This window comes from Tachysurus vachellii, chromosome 9 (assembly GCF_030014155.1).
Source record: "Tachysurus vachellii isolate PV-2020 chromosome 9, HZAU_Pvac_v1, whole genome shotgun sequence".
NCBI classification, from domain to species: Eukaryota; Metazoa; Chordata; class Actinopteri; order Siluriformes; family Bagridae; genus Tachysurus; species Tachysurus vachellii.
This window is the reverse complement of record NC_083468.1, coordinates 6,909,751-6,934,733: the sequence shown is the minus strand read 5'-3', so window position 1 is coordinate 6,934,733 and position 24,983 is coordinate 6,909,751. Positions and strand designations below refer to the sequence as shown.

The following is a 24,983-nucleotide window of genomic DNA, read 5'->3' as shown; positions in this document are numbered from 1 at the left end:
TACCAGCTCCAGTTGTGTTCCACTTCATGAAGATTACGGACCTTCAGTGAGAAGAGTCCGAACCTGTGAGGATCCTGAGACATCTAAAGATGTACCAGCTCCTGTTGGATTCCGCTTCATGAGGATTCAGACATTCAAAGAGAAGACGGCAACTCCAGACTGTACAGTATATGACTGTAGAAAGGACATTATTCATAATAACACTCTCTGGTGTGTATAGCAATTTATAATCACACCCTCCAATGTCACCCAAATGAGAATGAGGTTCCCTTTTGTTTCTGGTTCCTCTCAAGGTTTCTTCCTCTTCCATCTAAGGAAGTTTTTCCTCACCACAGTCGCCTCAGTCACCTCAGGATTAATCAGTGAGGATAAATACAAACACATTTAAATATAAGTCTAATATTAATCTTGAACTTTTGTATAATATTAATCTTTGTAGAATATTAAACTTTGCTTATCTATCATAGGAATGTTTCTTATGTTCTGTAAAGCTGCTTTTGTTAAATGTGCTATGCAAATAAATTAGAATTGAATTGAATTGAATTGAATATATAAGGTATAAATCACAATAGGTTGTGCTGTTCAAGGAATATAATCAGCAACCGTGTCATGTGATGTGACCAAACATCCTGTGTCCTGAAGTTGCCTTTGTTAATGCCATAAGAACAATTACTCATTCGTTCATTCATTTTCTACCGCTTATCCGAACTACCTCGGGTCACGGGGAGCCTGTGCCTATCTCAGGCGTCATCGGGCATCAAGGCAGGATACACCCTGGACAGAGTGCCAACTCATCGCAGGGCACACACACACTCATTCATTCACGCAATCACACACTAGGGACAATTTTCCAGAGATGCCAATCAACCTACCATGCATGTCTTTGGACCGGGGGAGGAAACCGGAGTACCCGGAGGAAACCCCCGAGGCATGTGGAGAACATGCAAACTCCACACACACAAGGCGGAGGCGGGAATCGAACCCCCAACCCTGAAGGTGTGTGGCGAACGTGCTAACCACTAAGCCACCGTGCCCCCAGTATCTTTTTCATTTAGCATTATATTTATTTAGCATGCATGCTGTGATTTTGACTGCATCCTCAAAGTCACTTCAGGAACAGTGATTGTGTGCTTTAATTAATACATCTGACAGGCAGGTATTATATTTGTGGAAGCTCATTTCTGCCTTTTGAACAAATGAATCTCTCAGGATTACTGTATAGCTCGTTTCTCAATGCCATGATTTAATATTATTATAGTGAAGGTGTTTTGATGAATCTCTGATGTCAAAAGCACTTAAAGTGAGTCTGCGTGCGGGTTTCCATTTACAATACAGTGACACCTTTATATAGCTGTTTTAGTGATAACACCCAGTATTAGGTGTACTGGAAGTGCAAGGGTTCGGTTATTGTTTTAAATCCTTTTACCAGCAGCTAAAAATGTGATTTGTGCTTGTTTTTGTTGTGTTCATGTTTAGCATTGAATTTCTTTACCAGGTTACACTCCACAGTGGTGCTTAAAGGATTAATCCCAACCATGGTGTGGCAGAGATGGGGGACTCGAGTCATATGACTTGACTCGAGTCAGACATAAGTCGCAAATTTGAGACTTGTGACTTGCTTGACAAATATTAAAAAAGACTCGACTTTGACTTAACATTCATGAACTGAGACTTGACTCGGACTTGAGTTAAATGACTCAGAGATGGAGACTCGACTTGACTTGAGTCAGACTTAAGTCGCAAATTTGACTTGCTTGACAAATATTAAAAAAAGTCTTGACTTGACTTTGACTTGACATTCATGACTTGAGACTTACTTGTGACTTGCACATGTGTGACTTACTCCCACCTCTGTGTTGTAGTCCTGCTTCCCTCCTAGAGTTCTTGAGATCCACCACGACCTTAATTAACATAAAGCTCTCACTGAAGATTAATGAATGAATAATTTTGTTAATAATGTATAACTATTTCAATTGTCTTATCATAGTTTTCGTGTACTGTCGTATATCAACTGACTATTTTTCTCAAAAAACCTGAGTTATTGCAATTTCTGTTCTCCTGATAGATGCACTTCCAACCTTCTCACTCGAAATCAGCAGACAGAAGTCCACTTTGTCTGGTTTTACTGCTTTGTGTCTGCTTTTTTCTTCCTCTATGACGCAAAAGAAGCAGAAATTAGAAGTTCTGATTAGGAGGATCTTTCGAGTCTGTTTGAAATCGGAGATTGTGAGCTCTCTGACATTTCTGTCTCTTATCTATGTGAAAAGGCTGATTAGCAATAGAGCTATGACAGTGATCACATCAGGATTTTACAGACGTCTACTGTCGCACGCACCAGCACTTTTCCTTGAGAGAACTGCAAAAAAAAAAAATGGCTTGTTCTATTTTCTATTTCTTTTAAGCTTATCTCAAAATCCAGACTCATCTTTTTTTTCGAAGTAGCTCAAAGCAACTTTTATGTAGTTCCTGTACCGAATCAGACTAAAGCCCATTAGGTGCAGTCCATGCTCGAGTCTTTATGACTATGCTGTCCTTCTTCTGAAGGATGCTTACATGCTTCAGGGGACAAAATTAACAGCAATTCCAAATGCGTTTGGTATTTTACATTCACACAATTTGAATGAAAAAAATTAAAAGACAGACTAAGCAGTGAAAACTTTCTGACATATAAAAAAATACATATAAATATAGCTTTATACTGTGAGCGAAAAACCTGCATCTTTTTGATCTAGTAGCTTCCTGTCTTCTTCATTATTCCACATCACATTCTTAATAATCTTTACTGTTCAAACATTCTGCTCTCTTACTACGTTTGACATAATTGTGCATTTAATTCTCTATATTTTTCATATTATTCTTATTTTGTAGTATTTCTATTATGTCTATACTATCCATTTTTTATTATTTCTTAAATAAATAATTATTTAATAAAGTTTAAGAAGGAATCGGACGAGTTTTCTCCGGGACCAATATAGTATCTACAGTATCCCACAGAAGTGAGTACACCCCTCACATTTTTGTAAATATTTTATTAAAAAAATATTTGTTAATATTTTATATCGTTCCATGTGACAACACTGAAGAAATGACACTGTGCTACAATGTAAAGTACTGAGTGTACAGCTCGTATAACAGTGTAAATTTGCTGTCACCTCAAAATATCTCAACACACAGCCATTAATGTCTAAACCGCTGGCCACAGAAGTGAGTACACCCCTAAGTGAAAATGTCCAAATTGGGACTAAAGTGTCAATATTTTGTTTGTCTCCCATTATTTTCCATCACTGCTTTAATCCTCCTGGACATGGAGTTCACCAGGGTGTCACAGGTTGCCACTGGAGTCCTCTTACACTCCTCCATAAAGACATCATGGAGCTGGTGGATGTTAGAGACCTTGTGCTCCTCCACCTTCCGTTTGAGGATGCCCCACAAATGCTCAAAAGGGTTTAGGTCTGGAGACATGCTTGGCCAGTCCATCACCTTTACCCTCAGCTTCTTTAGCTAGGCAGTGGTCATCTTGGAGGTGTGTTTGGGGTCGTTATCATGTTGGAATACTGCAGTGCAGCCCAGTCTCTGAAGGGAGGGGATCACGCTCTGCTTCAGTATGTCACAGTACATGTTGGCATTCATGGTTCCCTCAATGAACTGTAGCTCCCCAGTGCCAGCAGCACTCATGCAATCCAAGACCATGACACTCGCACCACCATGCTTGACTGTAGGCAAGACACACTTGTCTTTGTACTTCTCACCTGGTTGCCACCACACACGCTTGACACCATCTGAACCAAATACGTTTATCTTGGTGTTATCAGACCACAGGACATGGTTCCAGTAATCCATGTCCTTAGTCTGCTTGTCTAGGGCTTTCTTGTGCATCATCTTCAGCAAACTGTTTGTGGGATATTTCTGCATCATCTTTAGAAGAGGCTTCCTTATGAGACAACAGCCATGCAGACCAATTTGATTCAGTGCGTGGCGTATGGTCTGAGCACTGACAGGCTGACCCACCACCCCTCTGCAGCAATGCTTGCAGCATTTATACGTCTATTTCCCAAACACAACCACTGGATATGACACTGACCACATGCACTCAACTTCTTTGGTCAACAATGGTGAGGCCTGTTCTGAGTGGAACCTGTCCTGTTAAACCGCTGTATGGTCTTGGCCACCGTGCTACAGCTCAGTTTCAGTGTCTTGGCAATCTTTTTATAGCCTACACCATCTTTATGTAGAGCAACAAATCTTTTTTTCAGATCCTCAGAGTTCATGAGGTGCCATGTTGGACATCCAGTGACCAGGAGTGAGAGCGATAACACCAAATTTAACACACCCGCTCCCCATTCACACCTGAGACCTTGTAACACTAACGAGTCACATGACACCGGGGAGCGAAAATGGCTAATTGAGCCAAATTTGGACATTTTCACTTAGGGTTGTAGTCACTTTTGTGGCCAGCGGATTAGACATTAATGGTTGCGTGTTGAGTTATTTTAAAGGGACAGCAAATTTACAGTTATACAAGCTGTACACTCACTACTTTACATTGAAGCAAAGCGTCATTTCTTTAGTGTTTTTACATGAAAAGTATTTCAAATATTTACAAAAATGTGAGGGGTGTACTCTATCTATCTATCTATCTATCTATCTATCTATCTATCTATCTATCTATCTATCTATCTATCTATATCAAGTTGTATACTGTGTACGTTTTGTTGTAACTGTGTATGTGACGAACAAAATCTTGAATTTTACTTGTGTATGTTACATATGTAAAAATATCCCAGTTTGTTATATCAGCCTTGGTAGAGCAGGATTAAGGATTAAGGGCCTTGGTCAAGGGCCCAAAAACAGCAGCTATGTGGTGCTCGGGCGTGACCCCAAACCTTCTGATCAGTAACCCATAAGCTTTAACCACTGAGTTGGCTCTAACTGAGTTCCTCCAGCTGAAGGACATGAGTAAGGCATCAAGGAGAAGCACACAATTTTCTTTCTGCTTGAACTTTTTTTCCCTTACAGTCTATTTATCAGTGTATTAAAACCTTTTTGTTTTGTGTACAGTGTAATCTGTCATGGACGAGTGGTGCATTTCAGAACATTGTATTGCCTATAGTTCAATTTTTCCTCTCATTTTTTCCTCATTAGTCTTGTCAGTAGTGCCATGATTGCTAACAAGAAAATTCTAGCAGACATGTCCTTTGTACCTTCATGCAATAAGCTGGTTTTTGGTCTGCAAAAATATTTCAGGTGTCCTATACAGTATATCTGCACAGTGTCATAACTGCTAAACCATAAATATTGACCCCTCTTCCTTAAGCTTGTGTATACTGTACGTTACCTGCTTCAACCATGCTGTCTTCCAGCAATCAGATCAAAAAACATTTCCTTTAAACAAAAGTATTGACACACACTTTGAAAAATGAAAACTGCAGCCAACCATCTTAGAAAAAGGGCAAATTTATTTAAAGCACTTAACCCCTACATAGAAAAATATGATTGATTTAAGTCAATAATAAATAGAGTACCTCTCACAGGCCCCGCTGACATGTACAGTAGTACAATCAATATCCAGTTTCACAATACAGCAAAGGCACAGGCATGTACTGCAGACGTGTACTGCAGTGTCTGCAGTCTTAGAGAGTGAACGATGTGAGATAGATGAACTGTAATGAGCCGGGGATGTACCTCTCACATTTTCCCCACCAATTAGTTAGTAACACTTTTTATAGGGTTTGCACAATCATTTTTTTATCTGTATACTGTTCACAATTTTTATAACTGTATTACAGCCTGACATATACAATAGTTTTCCAAGATTTCATTAGTAAATAATACATTTGAATTGAACAGTTATGGGGTCATTTTGATGGTCCCTTGTATACTGTAGATCACTCATAGTTTTTAATAGATGTATTCTTATTTGAAACATTTTGTTAAATGGTCAGAGTGAGTGTGAGATAAAAGCTGATGAGATGCTACAGTGCTGGATATGGAATATGCATGCCAAAACATGTGACAGTGAAGTGACAGTCCTAAATGCAGCAATAACACACGTCTGTCTGGACAACCTGTCATGCCTAATGGAAAGCAAATAAGCCCATATCCTCACTAGAGATACAAGTTATGTACTGTATCTCCATCAAGCATTCGCTCTCTCAGTCACTGAAGGTACTCTGTGTGTAGAAATGAAAAAATAATGTGACATATTTTCCTCCTCATAATCTTTTAAGCAAAACATATCCTGTTAGTCGAAACCCCCAATTCGTTGGCCATGTCATTTAAAAAGAAACAAAAAAGCATAAATATCTTAAATAGTGAGGGATTCATAAGGCTTCGTCTTTTCCTCCAGTTGGGACGCCCTTTCCGGAAACAAAAAAGGCTTTAAAAAGTTCACTACCTTTCTCCAACTTTGCTTATCTCCTGCTGTTTATATTTAGCCAAGAGAAAGCCCTGATTGTCAAAAAAAATCCTTGATCGAGATCTCTTGCGCTTTTGAGAATTCGTTTGCCAGACCTTTACGAATAGACATACAGTAGACTTCAGTTAACACTGCTAACCATTTGTTGAAACCCTTGGTTAGATATTAGCCATCTTGTTACGGGTTTCACTTTAATCTTAATTTTAAGTCTTTATTTTGTCATAGCTTGGGATAGTGCTGACATCGCTGTTGTGAGTCTTAAATGTGACAACTATAATCAAAAACAAGGTTTAAAGCTCCAGTCAGTCTAATCTGCATCCAGCAGATTTAATAGAAATGCAGACGTGTGAGAGAAGAGTTCAGTATCTTGACACACAATAGACACATCGATAGCACATGTCTGAGAGCAGCATGCGGCCAACAGGCCTCCAGGAACAGATTGGTGGTGTCCCTGGTGTGCATGGACATACATTAAGGGCTGTAATCAAATGTTCCTCTGAGCAGTGAGGTACTTCAGAGCAGCAGCACCATATTTTCTGGAGAGATCTTGATGGAACTCGTCTTTCAAAGTCGTCAAGCAGAACCGGTAACTCGGACTGGAGCGAAACTTCGAAATGTCGAAACTGGGCGCGTGGGGCATGTGGATCATGAAGGCATTCGGTAACACCATCAGGTCATACTCCTGTTTGAGAACCAAGAGTGCTCTGTAAGTAATGAGTCAACCAAAAGTCTCTTAAACTGGTAATGCAACTATAAATACATCTTACCAGTGCATCAAGCTCCATGATGTGGGAGACTTTGTTCCAGCCAAAGCCCACAAATCTCTGGTCATACTCAGGGCAATCCCTCCTGACCACCACGTAGGGCTCAAAGTCTGCCTCCCACTCCACCTTGTAAGGTGTAGTGGCAGTCCTCCATTTGGCATAGTTGGTTGGTGCGTGACCCTTGGTCCAAACATGGTACCTACCAGTCAGGAGATTTGAAGAAAAAAAAATTTAATTTATTCATCTTCAGTAACTGCTTCATTCTGGTCAAGGTCACAGTGAATCTGCAGTATCTTGGTAACCTTTGGCACATGCAAACACTTAGTTACAATTTAGTGGTGGAAACTGGAGAACCTGCACAAAGCCTATGTGAACATGAAGAAATACTCACACAGAGACAATAACAAAGTTCAAGATCGAACCGGTGACCCTTATATTCTTTAACTTAAGGATAGATTCCATGCATAACAAATCTGAATACTTTCTACAGAATAAACAGATAACATTTTCAAAAATGGATACAAGATGCAAAATAGGAGGTTATACATACAGATGCAAATAGGAGGTGTACATACAGTATATAGGGTGTATGTATATAATCCACCCTATATACAATACAAGACAATACACACACTCATGCATTAGAAATTAATACCGATACATTTGGTAGAGAGTTAAGACTAGTACTGGTTAATATACCTGAAGGTGTAGAGAGTCCCCATGTCTAGCATGGATAGCAGTTCGGCTTTGGATTTTGGAAAGGAGAGGCGATATCTCAGAGTCTCGAAGGCTGGCACTACCAGAGCCTTTTTGGTGTTGGCCATGTCCAACTGGACGATGGATTTTCTACAAAAAGCCAATTGACACACACAAATTAGAAATGCAAGATGGTATTTTAGTCATTGGCATGTTAAAGCAAAGCAATGGAACCTTATTCAATGTGAACAAAAAGGTTCCTTATAGTTCCATTAGGAATAATTTGTGCATGAGGAACCCTTTTTAAGATGTTTATCTAAAGTTGTAAGAAATCTTTACTGACTCACCTGAGGTAATCATAGAGTCCGTACATAGGGAGGAAATCTATGTCGGTCAGAAAGACGTAAGGGGTTTTGGCATTACGGAGAGCCACATTGCGCACCAGATTAACAGGGTAGAACTGGCCCTCTTTGTAGACGATGTGGTATCCTACGTTCTTGCGGTTTTTGAGTACCTCCGAGGCCTGAGCATAACGTAAAAACTGCTGAGCCTCAGCATCCGACATGTAGAGCGCCAAACTGATGGGTCCTTCCCAGTGTTTACAGATGGCCTCCAGCATCTGCAGTCTGCACAGTATAGAATGCACCGGGCAAGACAAATTGTCAGTGGGGATTAGCTGCTTTTTAAGACGAGACAGAAAATAACAGCTCTTTAATCCTTCAAATCCAATCTTATAAAAATGCCTTAGAAAATGCTGTGCTTTATTCAAACCATAGCGACTCATGGAAATCTATGGAAGAGCGTAAACACTGAGCTCATTCAGCAGCATGGCCTTTCTCACCTGTCCATTGACAGCTGAGCCACCAGAGTGACATCTGTATCGTCATCGGTTGACGTGTACTCATACTCCAGGAAATAAAGGTGTATGCGGTGCACCATGATTCGCTCACGCCGGAAATCATAGCACTGGTCATCCTCATCCAGCTCCTCAAGTGCTTTCTGGAGCTGAAGGACAGCAGTACAAACAAAATGTTTTAATGGTGTATAAAGTAAATTTAATGATTGTGGTGAATAGCGTAACCAAATACACTCTTAAAGAGGAGGTGCCAATACTTTTTGGATAACACTGTGAGATGTTGTGAAATGACATGCTTATGAATGACAATTGAGAAAAGATCTGATTGTTTAACAAAGATGTGAAATATCAAATCTGAATGGATAGAAACTCAAATAATTAAAAATGAATTCATAAATAATGTTAACAAATGTTATAAAAATGTTAGCAATACCATTCACATTTTTTATAACACACTGTCATCGTTTGTGTCAATAACAATCATCATCGTTAGGGTTGGGTATCAAAAGAAATTTTCCGGTTCCAGTTCTGCCTTACGATTCCCGGTTCTGATTCCGATTCCATAATAAAAGAAATGTGAAAAATAATGCACAATACTTAAACAATTCCATTTGTGTTTATTAATCACTCTTTAAATATTTTAAACAGAGCATTTCAATTCATATCAATTTAAATTTAAATAAATCCAACATCAAATTTAACATCCAGAATTACAACTTAGCAAAACAGTTAGCAATTTGTCTGAAGAAAAATTAACATGTCTGCTTTCTCTGGGAGAAGACGAGACCTTTCCTGGCTTAGAGGGGGTGGATTTGCTTCATTGTTGTAGCTTTGGAAATGAATCCAAACTTTATACTTTTTTTTTTAGACAAAGCGTACTTCAGCACAGCAGTGCGAGTGACTGATTTCTGTGGTAAGCTGCGATAATTTGGTTGCGTGACTGTAAAACAATTAATATTCATGAGGTAAGACATGGCTATTTAAAGTGACCGCTCCCATCGCTTTGCCCGTCATCGCATCGGAACCGCGTTTGGAACCGAAACTTGAAAATTCTGCGCGGTTCCGGTTCCTGTTAAAAAACAGAACCGGTTCTGAATAAGGGTTCTCGGTTCCCAACCCTAATCATCGTCATAAAAAAACCCATGTAACTAGTTTCTAAGAACTCCATTGGGTTCTTTTAACTGAACCTAACAAAATCCAATTCATTCATTTTCTACCGCTTATCCGAACTATTCTCGGGTCACGGGGAGCCTGTGCCTATCTCAGGTGTCATTGGGTATCAAGGCAGGGCATCAAGAATGGAGTGCCAACCCATCGCAGCGCACACACACACACACTCTCATTCACACACTACAGACAATTTTTCCAGAGATACCAATCAACCTACCATGCATGTCTTTGGACCGGGGGAGGAAACCGGAGTACCCGGAGGAAACCCCCGAGGCACGGGGAGAACATGCAAACTCCACACACACAAGGCGGAGGCGGGAATCGAACCCCCAACCCTGGAGGTGTGAGGCGAACGTGCTAACCACTAAGCCACCTTGCCCCCGAATTTAATACGTTTAGATGAAATGAGACCATCTGCTTAGATATATTTGCTCAATATATGTGCTAACCACTAAGCCACCGTGCCCCCCAACCTAACAAAATGTTTCTGTATATAGAAAAAATGAAGCATTCCATGTATAAAATCAATTGTAAAACCATTTTAGGTTCTATATATAAAACCACTCTTTTTAAGCATGATGAGCAGCTCTTATTCGGTTTGTATTATGACTAAGCCAACATAGTGTATCATGATTGAAAAAAATGCAAATATTTGCAAGAACCTTAGAAATCATAGGAATAGTTACTAGAGCTGTCATAACCCATGTTATTGCCAATACTTTTAACCTTTTTTTTAAATGTTTACATATTCCATAAACGAAAGAAAAAAATGTTCAGGTTTCAACTTTTACCATAAAGCTACTGAAAATAGAGGTTCATTTAAAAAAAAATATATTAAAATAAAAATATTTTAATGTTAATTTTAATGTAAAATATATCTGAGGACTCCTCTGTACTAAAATTATTCAATGTATTCTTCTTCTTCTTCTTCTTCTTCTTCTTATTATTATTATTCAAATTTGTACAATAAAATGATACCAGCTATTGCAGGCTGCTTATTAGAGCTTTATATTTCATTTTCATTTATTTCACATTATTTACAGGGCGTTTTTGCTTTAGAGTAATTAAGGTTATGGATAAAAGACCAATAAAATACGCTGATAACTAGAATATCTTAGAAGTTGAAAGGAATCTTGCACACAAAACAGATTTACCGTCAACTCACCCATGTGCTCTCAGAGGTTGCCTGACTCGGACACCCGAAGAGTTCTCGCCGGAGAAGATTCCCATCATACTCCAGAAAAGTCAAGTAAAGATTCCGGAAAAATTCCACATGCTTGTTTTTTACTCGCAGTTTTTTAGGAGAATTCCAGTGAATCACCTGTACAACAAAGTTACACTCATATATCTATTTCCTTCAGTTGTGTTCTCAATAAGCATGCACTGTTACACAGGAACAAAAATTGACATTTGATAACATCGTCTCTAATAAATGTGTAGTTATAAAGGCTAAAGACAAGCAGTTATAACATAACTAAAGAGACTGCTGCCGATTGTATCTAGTACAATTACCAGCAGACATGACTTCAATTTCAACACCACTGAGATTACAAATCTTTCCATCTTTATTTAAAAAAAAAGGATCCACTGTAATATTTTTGTAAATCTGAAAGAGTGAAAATTTGCAATCGTTAGCAAGAGCGTGAACGGTTTTCCTATTTATGATGTTTATGACCTCTGTAGTCCCATTTTCATGACACATAAAAACAAACAGAAAACAAACAAAAAATAAATTAATTAAAAAGTCTGGTATTATACAGTAGGTATTGGTATTTTATATCATAGAATAAATCATGAAGATATCTTGAGCTTATGTTAAGCACAGTCCTTATTTTACTCATTTAACTATAAACCTATTAAAATAAACAAACTATAGATTTGGTTATGATGGAACAGGAAGTGATAATTAGCGAAATCATTTCTAGGTTTTTATTAATTTGTTGTTCTTGTTCAGTGAAAATTATATAAAATTTAGACTTTAATATATGATGAACCACATTCACTGCTGTGTTTCACCTGTAACAGAGCTACACCCTCAGTAGATATATTATAATTGCACCTATAGTTTATGGACAACTCCAGTTATTTGAGACTCTTTCTATAAACGGCAATTTTTTTTTTTCTGTTTGGCTTTATAGTATAAGCCCTTTGACAATACATGAAATGCTGCAATTACACACAAAATAAGTGTAATGTGACAGGATTGTCAGCGTGTGTTTCTCTGACAACAAAGCAACAAAAAAACATGTAAAAGGCAGACAACAGCAGAGCAGAAAGCTGGACCACGGCTGTTAAAAAATAATGTGAAGTCTATATGTGATACGGAAAATAGGCCTCATTAAAAGAGGGCAGTTTCGTCTAGTTGACGTGATTGCTTCATTTCTGAACTGTGGCTCTTATTTGCTGTGAGAATTAGCTGAGACAGAAGAAGACCTGGAAAGGAGCCAATATTAATATGTGGGGTTTGTCAGTTTTTGTTTTGTCACCATCATCACTAGGAGAAAACGCCAAAGAAAAGTAAATGTACATTATTTGTGCTATACACGAAATGCATCGCAGATAGCACAAGTTTTTCTGCCTCAGTTTTAGATGACATTAAATACGTTATTAGATTTTCATGATTTTCTTTTCTAATTTTTTTTCTTTATGTTAGGGATAGAAAGCAGGTTTTAACAAATTTGGTGCTAAAAACTGTCAGCCATGCTAGTTAAGTGTCATTCCCTCGCACAGTCAATAGCAGGAGAATATAGATAAGCCTAATCAAGCACAGCTTGTTATCAGATATAGGTTGTCAAAATGCCTGCGATTGCTTCCCACAGTTGGTGCGAAGTCGATAACAGCAATTTTCTCCTTTCTTTACATTCAAAGAACTTTACTAGTGATTGAAATCCATGTTGTTGTTTTCAGGACTATATAGTATACAGTGTATAAGTCTCTTTAATCATCATGCCAAATACCGTACATTGTCTTACCTTAAGGTCTGACACCTCTGTGTAGCACTGCTCCGAGCGAGTGTGGTCTGATAACTGCACATTCCAGAAGCATGGCAACTGGTGCACAAGAACCGGGTTCTGTTTTATGATTGCATTAAAAATATCCTGCGCAAACACACAGACACACACACAATGTCTAGAAATGCCCCAAAACATGTGTATCGTTAATAGATTAACAGCTTGTTCATATCTTCCTGACCTGGTCAGCGAGGGAAGTGGAAAGCATGCTCATTAGCTCTCTCTCTGCTGTTAACCGCCACATCTGTTCCCACCCGAGCTTCCGTAAGCGCTCCAGATAGAGCAGGATCACCCCTGGAGCATTAAAGGATCACCAATTGTTAACAATATTATTAGAAATAGTATGTTCCCAGTCTTATTCCTTGTGATAAGCATGTGCGCAGGTTCTGTTTACCTGTGTTGAAGCCACGTCCCAGAGCAGGCCAGGGTTTGTGATTCTTCCAGAGGTTCCCTAGATACCAGTCACTCTGGTTCTCTACAAGTCCAATCACCTGCTTTGCTGCAAAGAGAAATACTGCCAGTCATCCCTCTATCCATCTATCCATCTACCCTTTTTTATCCACACAGGCCTCTAAATTCTCCCACATCACTCCATTGCTAGATTTAATCACTGATGCTTACCTACAAAACTAAAAATGGGCCAGCACCTATCTACATCAAACCACTTATCATACCGCACACTGCTCTACACCTCTGATCCTCTAACATCGCTCGACTGAACCCGTAATCCCTCAGGGTACAAGGAAGCTATGCATCAAGATTCCTCTCTGTTCTGGCACCTAGGTGGTGGAATGAACTTCTTCGAGATGTCTGAAAACACTGAGTCTTCAAACGACATCCAAAGTCATACTTCCAAAAGTGTCCTAAAGTATTTATTTTATTTTATTTTATTTTTATCAATACACTGTCGTTCCATTGTGCCAGTGGAACAGAAATCAACTAATCAGATATTTGCAATCAGTATAAATAAATAAATTATTTTATGGCTGCAAGTCTGATAAAAAAATGAATCAGGCTTGAATTGGCTTTCAGTGTGAGATATTTGTTTTTTCTTTCTCTGTTAAGATAACCTTACATAGAATTTTAGATGCTTATGAACAAGAACTTATGAGCAGAAATAACCATTTACTTAGAAAATACATATACTATATTTATATATATTTAATATAATATATAGCAATGTGATATATTGCTCCTAGAAGGCTAGGTATGAACAGGTAAAACTACAAATTCCTGAAGCCCTGAGTGAGTCAGTGTGCCTTTTTTTTTTTTTTTTTTGCCACAATGTTTCTAGGTTGATGGTATTCGTAGTCTGTGACCTAGTGAACCAGTATCACGATTTATTCATCCTGGACAACATCCTGAAGTTCTTTGACTTTAAAGCAATTCTGTAAGTTGCTCTGGATAAAGACATCGCTGCCAAATGCCATAAATGTAAATGTAAATCTACCCTGAGCTCAGCATGCAGGTGATTTCATGATTGGCCCGCCATCTGTGTCCCACATATACTTATGTATATGTATACACACACAAGGTAAAGGGGAAGAAACTGTAAACACGTGTAAGTGAAAGCGTCCTTCAAAAGCAACCTCGATTAAAAAAACTAAATTAAAACCTCCTCACTTATTTATAGCATTCAAAAGTGGATTTTAGTCTGGCTCAGACCTGCCTCAATTTACCTTGAAATCTAATCATTAAAGTAGTATTTTTTATTCCATTTGCAACCATGTATAAATTTGACAGCTCATGTATGTAAAATCCTTCTCCGTGAGTCATCCAGTATAGGCTTTGAAAAATATACATTCACACAATCATGTTAAATTATCAGCGAATAAAATAACCCAATAAATGTAAATGTATAAGCAAATATAAGGCAGATTTCTGATTCAAGGTCAGCACTGCTGTGTGGACAGCGACAGTCCAATTCCTTCACTGGGTTATTTATACCAACAGCACATTGGTCCAAATGATTTCAGACAGATCCGTCGCCGTGTGATACCAAATTAAAACTGTTTATCTCGTTTCATTTAATGGCCAAAATGTCCACTAGCTGTCAAGCACAGATGTGATATATAATTAGACCTCACTTTTAGATCAATATTTTGGTTTCGGAAATATTCATCCGTTTTTAACAAATGACAACGAATGCATTTCTTTCTTTTTTGTGTTGGTGTCACTCAGTCCTCATTTCTTGACAACAAATTTTGCAATTTTTGTTTTTTTATTGTTTTTTTTTTTTTTTTTGGTCTAGATAAATGAAAGTTATATAATCCATTACCTGTTCAACACTAGGCCTGTTTTTGAGCCAAAACTTACAAGGTGTATTCGAAGAATTCTGCTACTTAGAACAAAAAATAATTGATGGTTAATAAAAGAGGTTTTTTTTGGTCACAGAGTGTTCATCCTTATACTGTTGGAATCTGCCGTGTAACGTGTAGTGGACGATTGCTTGTGTCAGTTTTGTTGCGTAATCATTGTGCACAGAATTATGTTTTGTGTAGGTTCAAATGGTCTTTGTAGTCTTATAGTGGAGCTTCTCCCTGTACGTCTGCTACGCTGCATGTGTAGATACATTTAGGCTTTTTATGCTTAAGAAAAGGGTTTATAATTTCTGCCTGGCTCGCCCTCAGGGTGGAAGGGGTTTTCATTCATTCATCTTCTACCGCTTATCCGAACTACCTCGGGTCACGGGGAGCCTGTGCCTATCTCAGGTGTCATCGGGCATCAAGGCAGGATACACTCTGGACGGAGTGCCAACCCATCGCAGGGCACACACACACTCTCATTCACTCACACATTCAGGACAATTTTCCAGAGATGCCAATCAACCTACCATGCATGTCTTTGGACCAGGGGAGGAAACCGGAGTACCCGGAGGAAACCCCCGAGGCACAGGGAGAACATGCAAACTCCAGACACACACAAGGCGGAGGCGGGAATCGACCCCCCAACCCTGGAGGTGTGAGGCAAACGTGCTAACCACAAAGCCAGGAAGGGGTTTTAATCCGGTTAAATACAAATGATATAAAAAACATCTTTTTCAATAAGCCAGCATTTTTGTCAAGCAGAAATAGAACTTTTCAAAGAAGTGAATAAGGTAGAAAAAGTACTGTAGTGCGTAGTGCAGTGTGATTCTGAAAATGGAGATATTTTTGTGTGACTTATTCAATTAAAGCCAGTAGCCATTTACTTTAGGGTTTCCCACAGCAACAACACTTCTTCAGTTATCTATTTAAAAATAATCTATGTTTTTCTTTAACACCAGTCTCATCAGTTCATGGACGTGGTAGCCTAGTGGTTAAGGTGTTGGGCTACCAATTGGAAGGTTGTTAGTTCGATTCCTACGTCCACCAGGATCCCACTGCTGGGCCCCTGAGCAAGGCCCTTATCCCTCAATTGCTGTTGTATAAAAATGTAAGTCAATCTGGATAAGGGCGTCTGCTAAATGCTGTAAATGTAAATGGCGATGAAATTCGAGTCAAAGCTTCTTACGTTTTTAGCCATGAGCGCTGTGTAGATGTAGGCGTTTTCAGACATTTCAGTGTGGACAAACAATTTTTAGAAGATGTTTGAAAATACCAGTATAGACAAACAGACAAACACATTTCAAAGTCTACATAGTCAGCAATAAGAAATGGAACAGGCTTTGTTTAGCACAAACACATTCAATACTGCCCACAAAAACAAGTAACTGCATAAAAATTGAGCCCTAGATCTATTACACAACAAATTTTAGATCAAATCTCAAAATTCAAAGTCTGGCATTTTCTCTTATTAATAGATCTGTGTAGATGTTTTCAGCTACCTTCGTTCCACCACTGCAAACTGGTCCAATGCTGACAGATTGTAAGCATTCCAAAATCCATAGAGAACGCAAAGTGTTGCCAGGTTTACAAAAACTCTGTACATATCATTGGCAAGAAGAACGTGGCATTGATTTAAATAATGTTTCTGTATCATCGTATTGTCGTATCATTGAGCTCTTGACTCCACTGATATAGACCAGAGTGGAATAAAACGAGCTATGGCAAATGCTGGAAAATATGTTATTTAAGAATTTAACAAGAAGTTGGCCTTTGAGTTCCCTAGAGGCATTTGATAAACTGGCAGTGAGTTCAAGATTGTATTCATTTTTAATGACATGGTGATGGCTGGGATCATAACCCAGTTGTTCTTTTCCTCATCTAGCTTTAAAAACAACTTTAAAATATAAAAAATATAGAAATAATGTTTTTAATCCTGATGTTATTGTCAGGATATTTTAAAATTCTCCTTAAAAAAAGTTATGCTCCTTAAAAATTCATGTATAGAGTTATTTTACATTGCATGGGGCATGTGAGTGCTAGCATGTGAGTGCTAATTTAATAAAACCTACTGTATATCACTATATTTCACAATAGTGTGGCTTTTAGTCCTGGATGCTTGGCAACCAAAAATGTCATTAGAGTAATTATAGCAAATACCTGTGAACTTTCTGAAGATGGCCCACAGCTCAGCAATATCGGTGGCGAAAGTGATGTCCGTATCAAGCACGATGACTTTCGAGAGGTCGGAGGGTAACGCTTTGGTGAGCGTGAGTTTCATCAGGCCATAAATGCCCGAATAGTGTTTGTTGGGTATCCAAGAAACCTCCGGCTATATAATGAGAGAGAAACAGAAAGAAAAAAGATGCTTAGGGTGTTACCAATACTCCTGAACTCTTGTAATGGCATCATTACCCACAAAAAGGATCTCACGCAGGAGATTTGTCAGTAATGTCTCTTTCATCTCACCACATACATATTTATTGATGAAGAAGCTTGGCAAAGTGATCTGGTGGACAAGAGATAAAAGACTGAATTGCAGAGATGGCATCCACTTTGAGAGTGCAAAGTTCCTGTGTTTTTAGATCCATGTAATGATTACACGGGCTCTGAGCCAAACAACAGCACAATCAGAGGTAACAGCACACACACAGAGAGAGAGAGAGAGAGAGAGAGAGAGAGAGAGAGAGAGAGAGAGAGAGAGAGATGTATATGCAATGAATATGTGTAGAGATTTGATGAATATGCATTACATATAAAACTGTGTACTATTTGAAAACAAAATGGTCTTTAAATATCAGCACACAGATGCTTCCATGCAGTGTGACCCAACAAAACAACTTACAATTGCGTCTTGAATAATTTAAAAGTCATTGCAGTAGCAAATGTTACAAAAAAAGAGCCACATAATCGTTTAAAATATGTGAACAAAAATGAAAAATCCTTTGCATCATAGTCTCTGCAGAGTCTTCATGCTGAGAGCAGAAGGCCTCCCAGGGATAGCGCTAGCATCAGGATGCTGCAGTGTGCACAACCTGATGGCTTCCACTTACAAAAGCAGCAAGCGTTACTGGCTTTGTGCCGCCTGACTTAAAATTATGATATATAAACAATGCATAAAACTTGTGTTGTAACAAATGATCAGCATGCTTCAGCAACAGACCAAACTTCAACAGCACCCTCACAGTGCTCCGTTTAGCCAGAATTCTAAATACATAAAGATTGCACCCACAACTTATATTAAGCTTTTTTTGGGTTTCTGTCATCTACACAGTCCACATATTATAGAATTAACTATAATCAGTAATTAGAATTAGAAGAAGCCTTTATTCATCACAAATTCATAACAGCTCATTGAAATTATTTTCTTCAAACATCCTAGCATAGAAAGTTAGGTCAGGTGCAGGGTTACCAATGACAGAGTGCCCCTGGGGCAGAGAAGGTTAAGGGCCTTGATCAAGGACCCAACAGTGGTAGTTTGGTAGTGTGAGGTAGCATAGTGCCATTTTGTCACATGATATTACTAATTTGTTTAGCATAAAGTTTCAGGTGAGTTGAAACAATATAATTATACATTAAACATCATGCATGCAATATATATATATATATATATATATATATATATATATATATATATATATATATATATATATATATACAGAGAGAGAGAGAGAGAGAGAGAGAGAGAGAGAGAGAGAGAGAGCATACATGATTGCCTCTGGGGGAGGTTCTTTATTGCAGAACATTTGGTCTGAGACTGACAGATCCCCATACAACCATGTATAGACTGTAGACCTTGGCTCAGGAAAGGTACAGCTTAAAGGTCTACCCTTACTTATTCTGTATTCTTCATTCCCACAGTGTGGAAGACCACCATGGTCCCATGACCATGTCCTGAAATATCTGGAACACTACATCAAAGTGGTGAAGTGCGAATTTCACCTCTTAATTCTTAACTTTCTGTACTGCCTCCTACAGTACAGGCTGTCATCTGAGATATATCTGAGATATATCTCCTTACCAATCCACAGTTCTTTACATGGGGTACTCTACATTTATATATACCAAGTATGGCTGCACAGATGCCTTGTCAAGTGTGCACAACCCAGCACTAGTGGACTCAAACCCATTATGTATCATCAAGCCCACCTGCTTGGTTGTTCCCATACACTGAGAGACAGACCATACCGATGTATGTCCAGTGGCAATAAGGGATAAGCTAATCAACTGTGGTGACAAAGGAACTGTTAGAGGACACCTGTTTTTTGGTGGTCAAGTATATATATATGTGTTCTTATATATGGAAGTCTTGTTCCATTAATCATGCCAAGATAACTGGACAGCTCTCTGCCAGCAAGCCGGAACCTCTGCCCATACTCCATGGACATGGAAGCATCTCTCAGTGGATTTCTCAGTGGACCATACTGGTGGCTCAGTAGTCTGTCAGTAGTAATGTCTGGCACCTAATTTGAACATCATGGCTTAAACCCCACCACTGCTAAGTTAATGCTGTTGGGCCCTTGAACAAGACCTGAAATCTTAACCTCTTAGTTGAAGAGATGAAATGGAAGTTAAGAGTGAATACGGGTGTCTGCCAAATGGAAGTGGCTAAGTGTTTCCAAGTCTCGCAACTGTTTATAAGACATTTGAGGCCTTGTTTCAGCCTATTTTCCAGTGTTGTATAAAGTACTAGAAAGCAATACTTCTAGTACAAGTATCGTACTAGAAAAAGACTTTGGTAGAAGTGAAAGTTACCTTTTAGAATATCACTCAAGTAAAAGTATTAAAGTATCTGATATATAGTGTACTTAAGTATCAAAAGTAATTTTCTGATATTTAATGTACTTAAGTATTTGAAGTAAAAGTAAAAAGTAAAATTTCAGTGATTTTCGGTAGGCATAAGAGCAGGAGCGGTTCTTTAGGGGGTTTTAGCCCTCAGTGAGAATTTAAAACAAGAAGAGTTTTATATTATATATTATATGACTACATAGTAAGCCAAAAGTTATGGTATTATTAAATGGCAAAAGTGGACACTAAAATTTTATGCATGATGTAATGATGCCAGTCTTGAATCAGATCAGTTCATGTATGTGTGCATTCTCTACAAACAGTGTGTCCAATGAATGCAGTCATTAATAAAAAACAATATTCACAAGACAAAGACCAAATCAATAAATGTTATTTTTATTTAGTATTGAATGGATTGTTTGCATTAATATTTTGTTTGTGCTATCAACTCTGGTAATAAGAACAGTGACATTTCACTGCTTTTGGTTGCCGTCTTTGCGGCTTTCCGCTGATTAACGTTATAGATAAACGCCTCCAGCTCTGACTGCGCATAATGCAATCTAGGAGCGTTGATTCGCCAAACCTCCCTTATTGCAGTCGCACACATTTCTTCTCATTTTATTTTGTAGTAACGAGTAACGAAGATGCTTAGTGGAAATATATCGGAGTAAAAGTATACATTTTATCTAGGAAATATAGTGGAGTAAAAGTGAAAGACGACATAAATTTAAATAGTGAAGTAAAGTACAGATACGTGAAATTTCTAATTAAGTACAGTAACGAAGTATTTGTACTCCGTTACATTACAACACTGATATTTTCCACTCTGAATATATCATCTCAGACTAGGGCCCTCAACCTAACACGCCTGGAGAGATTTCATGAGCGACTGGGCATCAACATCAGCCTCACCTCTGGCTAACAGAGTCCAGTATTCCAGTGAAGAGATTGAACCTAGACCTCAGACAGTACGTCCACAGCTACTGCTTACCACTGGGAGGGTTAGCCCAAGAACTCTATCATTCACTCTTCTTTGGACTACTTTTTCTTGCAGCCTAGACCTACCAGGGGTTCAACCTATTTCTGCTACCATGGAACCAATTACATTTCATTTTGACCGGACATAAAATAAGAAAATGACCTCTCTGTGAATAGGAAATAAAAATGTCACCCTGAGAGGGAGTGGCTTTTGGTCTTCAATAACCATCATTACTTCTATTGCTACTAATAAAATAGAGAAGATAGTTTGAGTATTTTGAAATAAACACTATAATGACTTTGCTATAAAATCTAATAAGATGCCTTGGGTTTATGGGGCATTGCTAGTTGCTGAACAAAAGAGAAGAATGGAGTCATATATCTTTGTTAAAACAAAGCATATTTCCAGATATAATCTAATAATTATATGGGGTGTTACACAGTTTTCCTGGCTTTCTGTATGTATCGTATATAAACTACATTGTTTAGTTATACCGTCATAATGTAAGTAAAACCCCACCTAGTTTTGGTTATTGAACTATGTTCTTAGAGCAGAAATTGACTTTTCACATAACTACTGCATAACAACTGCTCCTGATGCTTTCTACTCTGAAAAACATTGCACTTCAAAACTCACACTGAAAAAACTGAGAGTAGATTTAATCTAATGTATATTTCATATAATGAATTAAAGTCACAGCTTCAATGACCTTTACAACAGCACAATGCGCACTCATAGAAATTATGAATATAGATGGAGTGACTATAATAGATTACGCAATTTAAAATATATTACTATTGTACTTCTATATAATATAAATAGATCCCATAGGTAAGTCCACTGATAGTAGCAAAGAGGACATAATGGCTGATGGATTTACTGTTCTATAGAAAAAATTACTGTTGGATTTACTGTTCTACAGCTATTTGGATTTGAAAACAAATAGTGAGGTTTTACCTTCAGTTCATCAGCATCATAGAAGCTGACTTGCACTGATGGTACCATCCATGACTGGAACAACGTGCTTAAGATCTGATTGGCCACCGTGTCTGTTATGAAGTGAAAATGCAAAGGATTTCTCCTGAAATGGGAAAGCAAACAGAATAGAGTCATATAGGTGATAAAAATGAAAAGGATATACAGCTAGAACCATCATAAGACTTTAGAAGATCATATAAAAACATAACATGACTATAGGCTGTACACTATATGGCCAAAAGGTTTGTACACCTGACCATTACACCCATATGTGCTTTCTGAACATCACATTCCAGATTTATTCCTACTTTTGCACCTAAAATATCCTCCACTACACTCTTCTGGGAAGGTTTCCACATGAGAGAAATGTCACAGAAGAAGGGCCTATAAAAATCTCTGCTGCATTAAAAGTTTACAAGCGCACAGTGACCTCCATCACCTTTAAATGGAATAAGTTTGGGAGAACCAGGACTATTCCTAGAGTTGGCATCCCACCTGTGCAATTGGGAAAGAAGGGCCTTGATGAGAGAGGTGACCAAGAACCTGATGGTCACTCTGGCTGAGCTCCAGAGATTGTGTGTGGAGATGGAAAAAACTTAAAGAAGGTCAACCATCAGCACAACACTCCACCGATCTGGGCTTTATGGCTGATGGGAACTTCTCATGAAAGCAAGACACATAATAGCATGAAAGAGTGTACCAATGTAGTAACAGTTGACCATCTGCAAGTATCTTCCAACATCAATCATGATCTCTAGAGCTTAACAAGAGTTACCAAGGAGGTTCTCTTCCGTCTAGGAATTTGTCAAACCTTTTCCATTTATAATGGAGGTCAATGTGGAGGTCAATGTACCGTATTTTCCGCACTATAAGGCGCACCTAAGAGCCTTAAATTTTATCAAAATCGGCCGTGCGCCTAATAATCCAGTGCGCCTTATGTGTGCACTGAGTTCCAAAAATCTGTAAAAATGTTGTTGTGTGACTTTGGTAAGCGCTCCGCTTGATTGACTGTCGGATCATTTCCTGCTGACACAGGGACATAATACATATACTACGTACGCTGGCAGCGATAAACCAATCAGAGAACGTTACGTAATACGTACAGTACGTACGCTTACCTCCACCACGCCTCCGGTAGGTATACTACCGGTATGTTGCAAAACAACATTTGTTTCTTCCTAACCATTATGCGCTCCACACTCCAGTCCAGTAGGTGGCGGTAAATGCACCTTAAGTTGGTTTGCCATCCGCCAATAAAAATCAGAAGAAGAAGACAACATTTGTTTACATAAGAACCCCCAAAATGGCACCAGTGAAGAGACATGCTTATGAGGCACAATTCAAACTACAGGCTATCAGTTACGCGGTTATAAATGGGAATAGAGCAGCTGTGAAAGAATTCAACATCAATGAATCTATGGTTCGGAAGTGGAGGAAGCAAGAAAATGAACTGTACCAAGTTAAGAAGACATAGTAGATGAGGACTTTGATGGATTTGTGGGAGAAGATTGGTTAAAAAATAATGTGTGATTGTTAAATAGTAGAATAAAGTTGAACTAAACTCACTGTTTTGCTTCCGTTACCTTTTTTTTGTAGACCGTATGTTTTAGCATGCGCCTTATAATACGGTGCGCCTTATGTATGGGTTAAGTACAGAAATAAACCCCGTAATTGAGACTGCGCCTTATAATTCGGTGCGCTTTATAGTGCGGAAAATGCGGTACTCTTGGGAACTTTCAATGCACCAGACGTTTTTCTAGCCTTTCCCAGAATCCTGTATCTGATCTCTGCAAGCAGTTCCTTGACCTCAAGGCTTGTTTTTTTTTGCTGATTGTTCTGCTGCTTTTCAGCAGTTAAATCTTATTCGTCGCTGTCGGGCGGAAACCTCGTATGTCCAAATTTTGTCAATTTCATATTTTTTCACATATCGATGCTATTGGTCAGTCCCCACGTGGGTCTGTTATTTTTACAAGTTATTAACCAATCTAAAGTCTTGAAAATAGCTTGAGCACAAATCTCATAACTCCATTGGACACTTCAACTGTCCACCTCTTCCTCACTCCGCGGGAGAGCTTCGCGTCATATTTCTCCTCAAGAAGAGTCGCAACGAATCAACACGTCTTCTGAGGTAAATGTCTTCAAAACACTGGGCTCAAAGAAAAAAAAATCTCGACCCCCGCTAGTTCTGGTGCTCGTCTGAGGACAGGAATTTAGCGCAAGACAATCCACTGCAACACGGACTAAACCCTGTGCACTGCAGATAAGGTACGCCATTTTTTCATTTCCTGAAAAATAACGGTTTTGGAGATATGAGGATTCCGCCCGACAGCGACGAACAGGTGTGTGCCTTTGCAAATCATGTCTAATTAATTTAGTTTGCCACAGGTACACTCTAGTGAAAGGGTAGAAACATCTCAAAGATGCTCCAGAGAAACAAGATACACCTGAGCTCAATTTCAAGGGCCATAGCAAAGATTCCGAATGCTTGTCAATGTGATATTGCGTTTTTCTTTTTTAATAAATTTGCCAAGTATTCTGGAGATTGCTTTTGTCATTATGGGTTATTGAGTGAAGGTTGATGTGCAAAACATGTATAATGTAAAGCATTTTTGCACATGGCTGCGACATAAACAATTCTAAAAAACATAATTGAATACATTTCTGAATGGAGCGACTAATAATCTTTTTTTTCTTATCTTTCCATTCAGACTGAGTCTGGCTTGACCTAAAGTAAAAGTTTGTACTGTATAATAACATCATGTACTGAGTCAGAAACAATTAATTAAATTGGAGTATTCTGTGATTACCTGTGGAATAAGATGGATTTGACCAGGGTGACCACGTCCCGGCTGGCGTTGTGACCCGCACACACACATGCCACATGAATCAGCTGTACACACACGTGCAGAAAACATTAAGTAATAAAATACAAAATACAGACAAAAGACAAGAGAGATGTGACACTAAGCACATGATGTTCCTAACAGAGCTAAGCTTGCCTGAGTTCTTTTATTCTCTTACAT

The 24,983-nt window shown here is 38.5% G+C and overlaps 1 protein-coding gene across 4 annotated transcripts in view; it reads right to left on the bottom strand.

The window, feature by feature from the left end:
• Nucleotides 1-5,438: 5,438 nt before the first annotated feature.
• large2 (LARGE xylosyl- and glucuronyltransferase 2) overlaps nt 5,439-24,983 on the bottom strand; it is an 82,429-nt gene continuing 62,884 nt past the window's right edge. For all 4 annotated transcript variants that reach the window (XM_060877503.1, XM_060877501.1, XM_060877504.1 and 1 more), the window contains 12 exons: nt 24,768-24,850; nt 21,940-22,063; nt 17,376-17,547; nt 13,307-13,411; nt 13,094-13,206; nt 12,874-12,999; nt 11,067-11,222; nt 8,717-8,880; nt 8,223-8,501; nt 7,879-8,025; nt 7,183-7,378; nt 5,439-7,097 (listed from right to left, as the gene is read on the bottom strand). In XM_060877503.1, coding sequence (XP_060733486.1) covers nt 6,900-7,097; nt 7,183-7,378; nt 7,879-8,025; nt 8,223-8,501; nt 8,717-8,880; nt 11,067-11,222; nt 12,874-12,999; nt 13,094-13,206; nt 13,307-13,411; nt 17,376-17,547; nt 21,940-22,063; nt 24,768-24,850 — 1,863 coding nt within the window. In that variant the 3' untranslated portion in view covers nt 5,439-6,899. The remainder of the gene's footprint in view (nt 7,098-7,182; nt 7,379-7,878; nt 8,026-8,222; nt 8,502-8,716; nt 8,881-11,066; nt 11,223-12,873; nt 13,000-13,093; nt 13,207-13,306; nt 13,412-17,375; nt 17,548-21,939; nt 22,064-24,767; nt 24,851-24,983) is intronic.